The 13,245-nt window shown below is 46.9% G+C and overlaps 1 protein-coding gene across 1 annotated transcript in view; it reads right to left on the reverse strand.

Annotated features, from left to right (window-relative positions):
* The window catches only part of cplane1 (ciliogenesis and planar polarity effector 1), a 286,526-nt gene that overhangs the window by 62,842 nt on the left and 210,439 nt on the right, over window positions 1–13,245 (reverse strand). The window contains exon 33 of the mRNA XM_059644976.1: window positions 2,477–2,704. Within this exon, the coding sequence (XP_059500959.1) occupies window positions 2,477–2,704 (228 nt within the window). The remainder of the gene's footprint in view (window positions 1–2,476; window positions 2,705–13,245) is intronic.

The raw sequence follows: 13,245 nt of genomic DNA on the forward strand, positions 1-13,245 counted from the left end.
ACAACCATTCCTGTCCCTGCTCTATCCATGTCTCCGAAATGGCCACAACATCGAAGTCCCAGGTACCAACCCATGCTGCAAGTTCACCCACCTTATTCCGGACGCTCCTGGCATTGAAGTAGACAGACTCCAAACCAACTTCTTGCTTGCCGGTGCCATATTGCGTCCCTGAAACTTTATTTTGGACCACCCTACTCTCAACCTTTTCTGTAACTCTAACTACAATTTTGGTGCTCATCCCCCTGCTGAATTAGTTTAAACCCACCCGAATAGCCTTAGCAATTTCCCCCCCCCAGGATATCGGTACCCCTCTGGTTCAGGTGAAGACCATCTTGCGTGTAGAGGTCCCACCTACCCCAGAAAGAGCCCCAATTATCCAAGAATCCAAAACCCTCCCTCCTGCACCATCCCTGTAGCCACGTATTCAACTCCTCTCTCTCCCTATTTCTCGCCTCACTAGCACGTGGCACAGAAAATAAACCAGAGACAACAACTCTGTTCGTCCTAGCTCTCAGTTTCCATCCTAGCTCCTTGAATTTCTGCCTTAAATCCCCATCTCTCTTCCTACCTATGTCGTTGGTGCCAATGTGGACCACGACTTGGGGCTGCTCCCCCTCCCCCTTAAGGATCCCAAAAACACGATCGGAGGCATCACGAACCCTGGCACCTGGGAGGCAACACACCAACTGTGAGTCTCTCTTGTCCCCACAGAACCTCCTATCTGTCCCCCTAACTATGGAGTCCCCAATGACTAATGCTCTGCTCCTCTTCCCCCTTCCCTTCTGAGCAGCAGGGACAGACTCTGTGCCAGAGACCTGTGCCCCACTGCTTTCCCCTGGTAAGTCGTCCCCCCCAACAGTATCCAAAACGGTATACTTATTGTTGAGGGGAATGGCCACAGGGGATCCCTGCACTGCCTGCCGGTTCCCTTTCCATCCCCTGACCGTAACCCATCTGCCTTTTTCCTGTACTTGAGGAGTGACTACCTCACTGTTACTCCTCTCAATAACCCCCTCTGCCTCCCGAATGATCTGAAGTTCATTCAGCTCCAGTTCCCTAACGCGGTTTCGAGGAGCTGGAGTTGGGTGCACTTCCCACAGATGTAGTCAGCAGGGACACTAGTGGTGACCCTTACCTCCCACATTCTGCAGGAGGAACATTCAACTGCCCTGACCTCCGTTCCCATTATTCTAAATTCCCAAGGCTTAAAAAATAAAGAATAAAAAATAAACTTGTTACCTTACCAATCAGGCACGCAGAGCCTTTTTTTTGGTTGGAGGAGGAGGATGGATGGGTGACACTACTCGGGTAGTGTTTCGGGTAACGCAACCACACAAATATATTACCTCACTCACTCACCAGTCCCGTGTCGGCTCCTGCTCAGCGTCCCTCTGCCTATTCACGAGGTAAGCTTTTAAAAGATTCAAAAACCGTGACTCACTGGCTTCCCGACAGGCTCCTGCTCCAAGCTCCCGCTTTCTACACCATCAGAAAGGGGTGGGGCTGGGCAAGATCGGTGGAATGATGATAGGTAAGTGCAGGTAGGCAGTGGTAAGGATTGGTCAGTGAGGTGGGAGGGGAGGATAGGTGGGAGAGCTGATGGACAGGTTGTGTCAGGTCAAGGAGGTCGGGATGAGAGGGAGGGTTGGTCATGGGATAAGGCCGGGGGTGGGTGGATTTTGAAACTAGCTAAGTCCACATTGAGACCATTGGGTTGAGGGCTCCCAAGGCAGAATTTGAGGTGCTGCTCCTCCAGTTTCTTTTCCGGGTGGCGTTGTTGTGGCACTGGAGGAGGCCCACGATGGATAGATAATCCAGGGAGTGGGAGAAGGTGTTGCCATTTGTCGCAAACAGAGTGCAGGCGCTCTACAAAGCGGTCGCTGAGCCTCTGCTTGGTCTCACCAATGTAGAGGAGGCCACATCGAGAGCAGCAGATACAATGGGCCACATTGACAGATGTGCAGGTGAACCTCTGTCTGATGTGGAAGGTTATTTTGGGTCCTTGAATAGAGGTGAGGGGGAGATATAGGGGCAGGTGTAGCACTTCCTGCGGTTGCAGGGAAAGGTGCTGGGAGTGGTGGGGCTAGTGGGGAGTGTGGAGCAGATTAGGAAGTCACTCATCCCATGACCTACTCTCCCTCTTATCCCCGTCTCCTTGATCTGACACAAGCTGTCCGTCTTCTCTCTACCTACCCACGCCTCCCACTTCACTGACCAATCCCCACCACTGCCTACCAGCACTCACCTGTCACTTCCCTCCTACCTTCCCCAGCCCCACCCTTCCTCTCTATTTATTTCTGAGCTTCCTTCCCCTCCCCCATTTCTGAAGAAGGGCCCCAACTTGAAATATTAGCTTTCCTCCTCCTCTGATGCTGCCTGGCCTGCTGTGTTCATCCAGCTCCATGCTGTGTTATCTCATACAATGACTGACAGTTTGCTACCTTGAATATCATCCATCACCATCTTCACTGCTTACCTGAGTTAACTTGTCCTGCGGCAGACTGTTTTTCATTACTGTTTTCTGAGACTCTCTTTCTCCCAAGGGAGGAACTTGACTGGTTGCAGCTGACTTGGTGTTAGGAGTTGGGGTTGAAGGAGCCTGATTGTGGCTGGGAATGGACGGAAGCTGTTGCTGAAGATTGGGAAGGTTCGTCATCGAGGATCCAACCACTTGCATTAAGCTCATGAAGTTGATTTGCTGGAGCTGTTGGGGTGGAGTGAAAACCAGGAGAGTGAAAAAACATCAGGACACAACAAAATTGCAACAACAGGGGGCCATTTGGTCTCTGAAGCAATTTTCGCTATTCAAAAGATCATGGCAATTACAGGGGTCCTGACCCGAATTTTTAAATCATCTCTGGTCACTTTGCAAGAAGAGTGGTACAGACAGATCAGGGAACTGCAGACCAGTTAGTCTGACATCAGTGGTAGGGAAATGATGAGAAAAAATTGTGAAGGAGGAAAATTTCATCTCCATGTCCCTCTAAACCTTCCCTGTCCATGTACCTATCCAAATGTCCTTTAAATGTTCCAACTGTACCAGCCTCCACCACTTCCTCTGGTAGCTCATTCCGTATGTGCACCATGCTCTGTGTGAAAACATTGCCCCTCAAATCCCTTTAAAATCCTTCCCCTCTCACCTTAAACCCATGCTCTCTACTTTTGGGCAGCCCTACCCTGTGAATGATCACATCTATGCCCCTCATGACTTTCTGTCTGTAAGGATAGGGCTGTCCATGTCAGAGATAGTAAGAACTGCCAATGCTGGAGTCAGATAGCACAGCGTGGAGCTGGAAGAACACAGCAGGCCGGGCAGCATCAGAGCAGGAGGAAAGCTGACGTTCGGGTCGGGATCCTTCTTCAGAAAAACATCTCTGGATTTCAGCAAGTGCTTTGACAAAGCCCCAAATTGGAAACTGATACAAAAAGTAAAAGCTCATGGGATCTGGGGTATCTTTGTAAGATAGATCCAAAGTTAGCTTAGTGACAGGAAACAAAGCATGGTGGTAGGAGGCTGTTTGTGTTATTGGAGCCCAGTATGGAGTGGTGTATCACTGGGAACAGTGCTGGGTTTCTTACTGTTTGTGATATTCATAAACAACGGAGATGGGAATGTAGGAGGAATGGTAAGTTTGAGGATGACAAAAAGATTGGTCAGGTGGTTGACAGAGAGGAGGAAGATCCTAGATTACAGGAGGATATAAATGGATTGGTCAGATGGGCAGAACAGTGGCAGGTGGATTTAACCCTTACAAATGGAAGAAGGAACAAGACAAGGGAATATTCATTGAATGGCAGGACACAAGGAACCACAGAGGAAGAGGGGGATCATGGGGCATTTGTCCACAGATCTCTGAAGGTGGCAGGATATGTTAATAGGTTAATCAAGATGGCATAGGGCACACCTGTCTTTAACCAGTCATGGCATAGATTGTGAGAGCAGGGAGGTTATGTTGGAACTGTACAACACTTTGGTTAGGCCATAGCTGGAGCAGTTCTAGTTACCACACTACAGGAAGGATGTGATTGCACTGGAGGGGTACAGAGGGAGATTCACCAAAATGTTGCCTAGGACAGAGCAGTTTTGTGATGGAGAGGGGCTGGATAAGCTCGGGCTGTTTTAGATAGAACACAGAACATAGCTTTGGAGCAGACAAGGCTGGAGGGGCTCCTGGTAGAGACGGATAAGATTACAAGTGGCATGGACAAGGTGGGTAGAAAGCAGCTGCTCCATTTAATTGATGAGTGAATAACAAGGGGGCATAATAAAGTGAAACACAGGAGATGTAGAGGGAATTTGAGGGACAATCTTGTTCACTCAATGGGTGGTAGGGTAGTCGAGGCAGAAGCCCTCACACCCTTTGAAAGACTACTTAAAATAGCACTCATACCCATTTCTCTAATCAACCTGTTCAGGAACATTATTATACACCAACAGAAATGGCCCTTCTGTTTCCCCAATTATCACCAGCCATTTCGTCTCGCTCGGACTAGGTCAGTTTGTGTCCACAGTCGCATGTTGCCAGTGGGTGTTCAGAAAGATCAAAATCAAAATGGACTCTTCCAGGGAGACACCAGTGGTGTATCAGCCAGTGGCAGGTAGCTCAAGGTATCCACATCAGTCACTTGGCTTCCTGGACAGTGTTCTAAGTTGTACACGCTCAGAATAAGGGCCCAATGCTGAATTCTACCGGAAGCTATGGGTGACACCGCCTTGTCTTCCTTCAATAGCTTTATGATTAGATTAGATTAGATTCTCTACAGTGTGGAAACAGGCCCTTCGACCCAACAAGTCCATACCGCCCTTTGGAGCAACCCACCCAGACCCGTCCCCCTATAACCCACACACCCCTGAGCACTATGGGCAATTTAGCCCAGCCAATCCACCTCGCCTGCACATCTTTGGACTGTGGGAGGAAACCAGAGCACCTGGAGGAAACCCACGCAGACACGGGGAGAATGTGCAAACTCCTCACAGACAGTCGCCCGCGGCTGGAATTGAATCTGGGTCCCTGGCGCTTTGAGGCTGCAATGCTAACCACTGAGCCTCCATGCTGCCCTAGCAGGGCTCTAGCAGGGTTTGTGGTCTGTTACAATGGCAAATTCCTGTCTGTAAAAGTACTTGTGGAACTTTCTCACATCAAAGACAACCATCAAACTTGCGTTCAAACTGAGCACACTTGTGTTCATCATTAACCAAAGTCTGGGAAGGATACATAGTTGGGTGTTGGTCACATTTGGGCCACTGGTGTGCCAACACTACCCAGATACAGTACAGGAGGCATTGTGTGTCAGGATTACCTCTCACTTCAGATTGTAGTGAGCTAACACCTTAGAAGATGATAGCTGCTTTTTCACTTCCCTGAAGGCTACTTCTTGGATACACGAGCCATTTCAAAACTGACCCTTTTTTAACAGCAGATTAAGGGTACCAGGCTATATATGAATTTTCCACAATAACTCACAAACCCAAGGTAAGTCCTAAGCTCCGGTACAGCCGGGGCTCCCTTTATCACCCTCACTTTCCCTTCCAACAGGTATAACCCGGTTTGTTTGATTCCGTAACCCAAGTAGGTCACTTGGGATACCCAGAACACATTTTTCCCATCCAAGGCATACACCTGCCTGGGAGAAACGTTTAAACACTATGTCCAAGTTCTCGAGGTGCTGCATGTTGATCTTCCCTGTTATTAGTACCTCATCCAGCTAAATGGCAACCTGGGGTAACCCTTGTAAAATGTCCTCCCTGGTCTGCTGTAAAAGAGTGTAGGCTGATGACACACCAACCGGCAGTCTTGTATGTTGGTATAAACCCGTCCAGGTGTTAATGGTATGTACTCCTGAAACTTCTCATCCAGACGCAATGGCTCATGTTCAGCTTCGTAGAGGACAGCCCCGAACCTCCTACAAAGGTGAACTGAGCCATCAGGCTTCACAAACAGTATGACTGGTGCTATCCATTCTGCTAACTAAACTGGTTTGATGACTCCTTCGCTCTCCAGCCTCCTGATTTCTGCTTCTACTTTTGACCGTGAGACAAATGGCACTGGGTGGACCTTGCAAAATCTTACAATTGCTTCCCGGTCAACAAATAAGTGGCTTTGGCCCCTTTGATAGTCTCAAGCTCTTCATGAAAAACTCCTGGGTATTTCATTAGGATTCCCTGAGGCAGCCATTTTCTAGACAAAAAATATTGATCTAATCCAGGTGAATCTTTCTCAACCACTTCTGCCCCAATTGGGCCTGAGCATTTACTACTATCAGCAGGAACTGCACAAACTGCTTCTCATAGGAGACCAGAATCAAAGTCATACCCTTCACATGCAACAGCTCCCCAGTGCATGTTCTGAGTCTGGCTGAGGTGTTGTGCAAACTTAAAGGCTGGAGTCCCAAACAAACTTTGTTAAAGACCAACTCTACAACCACAGATTTGGCTGCACTGGTTTCAACCTCCATAGGAACTGGGCGACCATTTAACTAAACATTAATTTTATTTGATCCGGTTTGGATTTGCTAAGCAATTTTATTGTTCCAACCCACATGTCGGGGAACTTTCCAGGGTGTGCTGTCTCCTTGGTACCGACCTATAAGTTTTCTTACTCAAGTCAGGCCTTGTAAGACTCCTTTGCAGTCTCGAGTCCAATGGCTCGCCAGCCCAGATCCTGAAGAACATTTTAGCTACTTGGCAGAGGCTTGGCTTTGTTGAGAGGGTTCTGCTGGCCGAGCGGCCACCCTGCGTGACACTCAAGTGGTGTTCCCCAAGCTCAGTCAGACAGATAAGGGAGGCCACTTCCATTGGGAAGACCTGTAGTTCCCGTGTTTGGCTTGCTGCATTTTCTAATTGTAGTGCCTGTTTGAAGTCCAGTTGGGCTTCAGCTACGAGGTGCTTCTGCATGGTTATGTCTTTAATCCCACATATCAAATTGTCTCTCAGCATCTCATTCAGGGTTAACCCAAAATCACATGCATCTGCCAGTCATCTCAACCTCGTCACAAATCCTGATGCAGGGTCTAGGCCCGAAACGTCAGCTTTTGTGCTCCTGAGATGCTGCTGGGCCTGCTGTGTTCATCCAGCTTCACACTTGGTTATCTTGGATTCTCCAGCATCTGCAGTTCACATTATCTCTACTCCTGATACAGGCTCCCCGGTTCTCTGTCAGCCGAATAAAACCAAGAGCATCTCAGAATAAGAGGTGGTTTAGGGTACTAAGATTCCTTAATCAACTCCATCAACTGCACAGTGTCCGGTGCCTCTGGGAAAGTTAAGTCCCTTATAACCAAAAATGTTGCAGGTCTGCAAGCTTTACATCGGCCCGGAAAAACAAAAATCACATTCTTTCCATATACTGGGCCCAGTTTTCAACAGCAGGATCAAAGGAGGCAAGCTTCTGAAATAAAAGCATGATGCCAGAATTTTTTCCGCCAACTCCATGATTACCAAACTAATGATCTTCAGGGACATTCCATTCCAGATCCATCGCTATTGAAATACCTGCACAGCAGCCAGCATCCTGTCACAAGTCACCCTTTATTTACTAGTGCAATGGCTATGGTCAGACAGCTCAGAGTCAGTCACCTGGCCTGAGGAGATCTTAAATCTCCTGGTTACATCGGTCGGCCAGGGCTTTCCTGAATGGCCCAGGTTAACAACCCATACCAATGGTCTGACAGTCGACAAGATGCAGCTGGTTCCAATCACTACAAAAACAAATATCTCAAAAATTCCACAAATTCCTTTTCCTAAGATCTGTTGCCAACCTGATTTTCCCAGTCTGCCTGGATATTGAAGTCCCCATGATTACTGTCTTTCCAACACACCTTTTCTATCTTCTGATTTCTTCCCCACATCCTGACTACTGCTAGGAAGCCTGTACACAACTCCCATCAGGATCCTTTCTCTTTTGCGGTTCCTCAACTTGACCAACTCAGGTTGTATGCCTTCTGACTCCATTTCAATCCTTGTTGTCGATTTAATTTCATTTCATATGAACAAGGCAACCGCGCCCCGTCTGCCCATCGGCCTGTCATTTCAATAGGATGAATATCCTTGGATATTTAGCTCCCAACCCTGACCCGCTGCAGCCAGTTCTCCGGAATACCCACAATATCATACCCACTAATTTCAATCTGCGTCAAAATGTCATTCACCCTGTTTCAGACACTATGTAAGTTCCAGTACTAAACCCTCAGTCCCGCATTGACAGCTTCATTCTTAGGGTTGTCCCCTTATTTGTCTGCCTGAAGTTAGATTCCTGACTCTGTCCTATTACTTATTCTGGAAACTTTAATCACCTCTGCTGAGCCCTCCCCTACCTTTAGCTTTTTCCTTAATTTTCCAAGCGACTGAACCTACATTCCCACAATTCAGTTTAAAACCTTGTCCACTGCCCTACTGATGCGATTTGCCAAGACTCCGGTCCCAGCATGATTCAGATGGAACCTGTTCATAGGAACAGCTCTCTCCTTTCCTGAACTGGTGCCCATGTCCCATAAATTCACTCCTATTTCTCCCATGCCACTCACTGAGCCATACACATCCCTCTTTAATCTTGTTGACCCTGAGCCAATTTGCTTGTAGCTCAGGTGGTAATCAAGAGATTATTAACTTTTTTGGGTCTGCTTTTCAATTCAGCCCCCGGCTGCTCATATTCCCTCAGGAGAACCTCTTTCCACTCTCTACCGTTGGTACTTATGTGGACCACAGCAACCGGATCTTTCCCATCCCACTCCAAGGCCCTCTGCAGCCCAGGTGAGATATCCTGGCCCCAGGCACCAGGCAGGCAACACAGGCTTTGGGCCTCTCGTTCCTGGCCATAGGGAACAGTGTCTATTCCCCTGACTATACTATCCCCAATTACAACGACATTTCTCTTTTCTCCCTCTCTCAAATGGCTCCCTGTATCTCGGTGCCCAGGTCAGTTTGCTTCTCCTCCCTACAGACCCCACACAGGTAAGAAGAACATCAAACCTGTTTGACAACATCAAGGGCTGAGGCTCAATTCAGCACTACCTCCTGGATCCCTCTACCTGCTCGCTCATAGTCACACCCTCCTGTCCCTGACCACTCACCAAATTTGAGGCAGTACATGGAAGGGGCGTGACTGAAACACAGCATCCGGGTTACTGTCCCTCTCCCTGGTGTATTGTAGTGTTTGAAGCTCAGACTCCAGCTCATCAACACTGAGCCAAAGTTCCTGAAGCAGCCAGCACTGGCTACAGATGTGGTCATAAAACGTAGAACTTAGAACTGCACAGCACAGTACAGGTCTACTGGCTCACCATGTTGTGTCAACCTATTATCCTACTCTAAGATCAATCTATCCTGCATACCCTATGTTTTACTGTCACCCATGTGCCTATCCAAGAGACGCTTCAAAATCTCTAAAGTATCTGACTCCACTAGCACTGCTGGCAGTGCATTCCACACGTGCATCACTCAGAACCTCCCTCTGACATCTCCCTTACACTTTCCACCAATCACCTCAAAATTATGCTCCCTCATAATAGCCATTTTCGCCCCCTCTGACTGTCCACTCGATAGAGGTTTACAAGATGATGAGAGACATAGATAAAGTCCCCTCTCATCCTTCTTCGCTCCAGTAAAAAATGCCATAGCTCCCCCAACCTTTCCTCATAAGGCCCGCCCTCCAGTCCAGGTAGTATCCTGGTAAATCTCCTCTGTACACTCTCTGAAGCTTCCACATCCTTCTTATAATGAGGTGACCAGAACTGAAAACAATATTCCAGATGTGGTCTAACCAGAGTTTTATCGAGCTGCAGCATAACCTCACGGCTCTTAAACTCAATTCCTCTGCCAATGAAAGCCAACACACCATACGCCTTCTTTACAACCCTATCAACTTGGGTAGCAACTCTGAGGATCTATAGGCGTGGACCCCAAGATCCCTCTGGTCCTCACACTGCCAAGAATGCTGCCTTAAACTCTGTAATCCTGCCATTAACCCTGTCTGGTCACTATGAACCACAATGGGATCCATCAGCTCCCATATCACACAGGTACAACACATCACTTGGCCCAGCATCTCGATTTTAATTACTTAGTTCTTAAATTGATTCTTGAAAATGTTGAACTTGTCTGTTAGTTTTTAACCTGTAAATATTCTCTCAGTTGACTATCTATTTGGAAGTAACTGATAATAGACAGTCAAATTAGTCACTCTCACCAACCAATGAACTTGTCCGTGATAACACTGTTTTGTGCCAGGCCCTTATCTGGTCTTCAATCTGTCCCCAGCTGAAAAACCTTAGGAACAATCAGCCAAACAAAGGAAACAAAAAGCACTTCTTCCCGTCCGCAATGAATTTCCATGCAACTTGCAAATTCCCCAAACTATATGCTCACTTGGGCTGTGCCCACACATAGATAGATATGTTCTTGGTTAGGAAGGGGATCAAGGGTTATGGGAAAAATGCAGGAAAATGGGGTTGAAAAACATATCAACCATGATCAAATGGTGGAGCAGACCCGGTGGGCCAAATGGCCTCATTCTGTTCCTGTATCTTATGGTCTTACGGCCTCAATCCGGACTGATCTCACCGTCTTCACTGTGCACAGTTTACTGAGCGTGTGCTTTCAGCAGGCTGTGTCTTAAATTGAGCTGAGGTGAGTTTGAATAACTCACACCACTTAAGCATCAATAGTAATCAACATTTTGAGCTACGATTCTGGGTAATCCAAGATGGAGGATAGGAAATAATTGTGGTTGTAAGAGCTGCTCCTTTTTTGAGGTATTTCAGTGTTGAGCTGATTTCCTTGAATTCTAGCAGCAGTAGTTACGATATAATCAGCTGTTGCATTGTTTTGGAACTTTGGGAAACAAAGATCGTAGCAACAGCATTTTAAGAAAGGAGGAAAGGAAACAAAGGCAGTGACCACATGGTGGGAAGTGACTCAACAGAGAAACAAACCTACAGTGCTGTCTGACCCAGCAGCGAACCTTCACAGCTACTGCCTCTGCTGTTTGATTTCAACTACCTCTGGACAGCGGAGTTCATCTAAGAAAAACAAACAGTGACCGTGGAGAAACCTGGGTGGGGAGATCTCCACAGGGAGCAGCTAAGTGGCTTGACCAAACTTTAAAAATATAAAACATAGGTACTCAGTAGCCTGGAGCAGTGTTTTTAGAGCAATAAGACTGTGTTATTTTCTGGGCCTATAGATTGTTAAGGTGCAAAGATGGCCTTAAGTAGAACAATGTGCTTTTCCTGTCAGATACGGGAGATTAGGGAGAGTTTCCATGTTACTGATGATTATGTCTGCAGGAAGTGTGCTCGGTCATGAATCCTTTTGGATCACATGGATTGGTTGCAGTGGCAGTTAGAGGCAATGAGGCATTTAGAGAAGCTAGTGGGTGTGATGGATGGCAGGTGCAGGAAGGGATAAAATTAGTTAGGTAGATGGATTATTGCCAGGAAAGGTAGGAAAATGAGGCAGGTCGTGCAGAAGTCTCCTGTAGCTATCCCCATCTCAAACAAGTATGCTGCTTTGGAAAATGAAGGGATGATGGACTCTCAGGGGAACACAACACTAACAGCCAGGTTTCTGGTATTGAGACTGGCTGTAATGTAATGAGGGTACGACGGGTTCCAACTGATCGGTTATGATAGAGGATTCATCAGTCAGAGGCAGAGACCGACATTTCTCCAGCCAACAGCGACAAATCAGAATTGTGTATAGCCTCCCCGGTGCCAGGATCAGGGGTATCTCAGAGAAGATGCAGAATATTCCCCAAAGGGAGAGGGACCAGCAGGAGCTGGTGGTACACACTGGAACTAACGACAGAGGAAAAGAAAAGGATAAGATTCTACGGACAGAATAATAGGAAGGAATTTAAAAAGGTCCTCACGGGTGGTCATATTTAGATTACTCCCGATGCCCCAAGCTGGTGAGGGTAGTAATAGGAGGATAAAGCAGAGGAATGCATGGCTGAGGAGGTCGTTCGGGGAGAAGGATTCACATTTTTGGATCAGTGGAATCTCTTCTGGAGTAGTAGTCACCCGGAAAGATGGACGGATTGCACTGAATCAGAAGGGGTCTAATATACTGCGGAGAGGGGAGGATTTGCCATAGCTCCTCAGGAGATTTGAAATAGTAAGGGGACTGGGTGATAGAGGAGACGCAGAAAGATAGTGAGGAAAGACATCTGTCTGAGACTGATACAGTTCGGAAAAGGAGTAGGTCCAGCAGTCAGGGCAGGCAGGAACAAAGCAGAGAACAAGGTTGGATTGATAAATTAAATTGCATTTATTCCAACGCAAGAGGTCTAACAAGTAAGGCAGATCAACTCAGGGCATGGATGGGAGCATGAGACTGGGATATCATAGCAACTACAGAGATGTGGCTCAGGGATAGACATATTGTGAAGTTGGGCAGAGTGCTTATGAATTAAAAGGCAGGATGTTAGAATTTGCTTGAAAAAGTGATGGGAGGGAAAGAGTGCAAGGTCCCTTTGACAGGTGATGTGCTTTTCTAAGCTTGGAGATTAAAAGAAGAAGTCTGTAAGCAGCTACAGATGAACAGACAGTTCGGAAATTGAAATATATGTATCAATTGGCTGTGTGGCTGGCAACCAAGGCTTGTTTTGATGTTATGGCAACTAGCTTGAATATCAGCCAATTAATTTTAATCAGGCTCCAGAGACCAAAACACAATTAAATTTAAATCTGATGGTGTTGACAACCTAGGATCAACCCTATTATAAGAAAACTGACTGGTCATCAAGGGTCTATAAGAAGAGGGTCATTTGTAAATCAGTGGGAGAGTGAACTGCCATTGGAAGAGTAAAACACTGACTGTCACTGAGATCTTTAAGCTCTCTGACTAAGCACCATCTTAAAGGTATCATGGCACTCTTAGCTAATATTCCTGACACAAGGATTTGACAAAGAAAGAATTCCTGACCGAAGAGTAGCAGAAAAAACATGGAACATTTCAGAAGACACATCCTGACTGTAGTTTTGAGAATGGGGTCAGAGATAATGGGAACTGCAGATGCTGGAGAATCCGAGATAACAAAGTGTGAAGCTGGATGAAGACAGCAGGCCAAGCAGCATCTCAGGAGCACAAAAGCTAACACAGCAGGCCAAGCAGCATCGTAGGAACACAAAAGCTTGTGCTCCTACGATGCTGCTTGGCCTGCTGTGTTCATCCAGCTTCACACTTTGTTATCTCTGTAGCTTTGAGAATGTAAGTTTTAATTTATTTTTCTTATTACTACACTTTAT

This window comes from Stegostoma tigrinum, chromosome 3, assembly GCF_030684315.1.
Source record: "Stegostoma tigrinum isolate sSteTig4 chromosome 3, sSteTig4.hap1, whole genome shotgun sequence".
Taxonomy (NCBI): domain Eukaryota; kingdom Metazoa; phylum Chordata; class Chondrichthyes; order Orectolobiformes; family Stegostomatidae; genus Stegostoma; species Stegostoma tigrinum.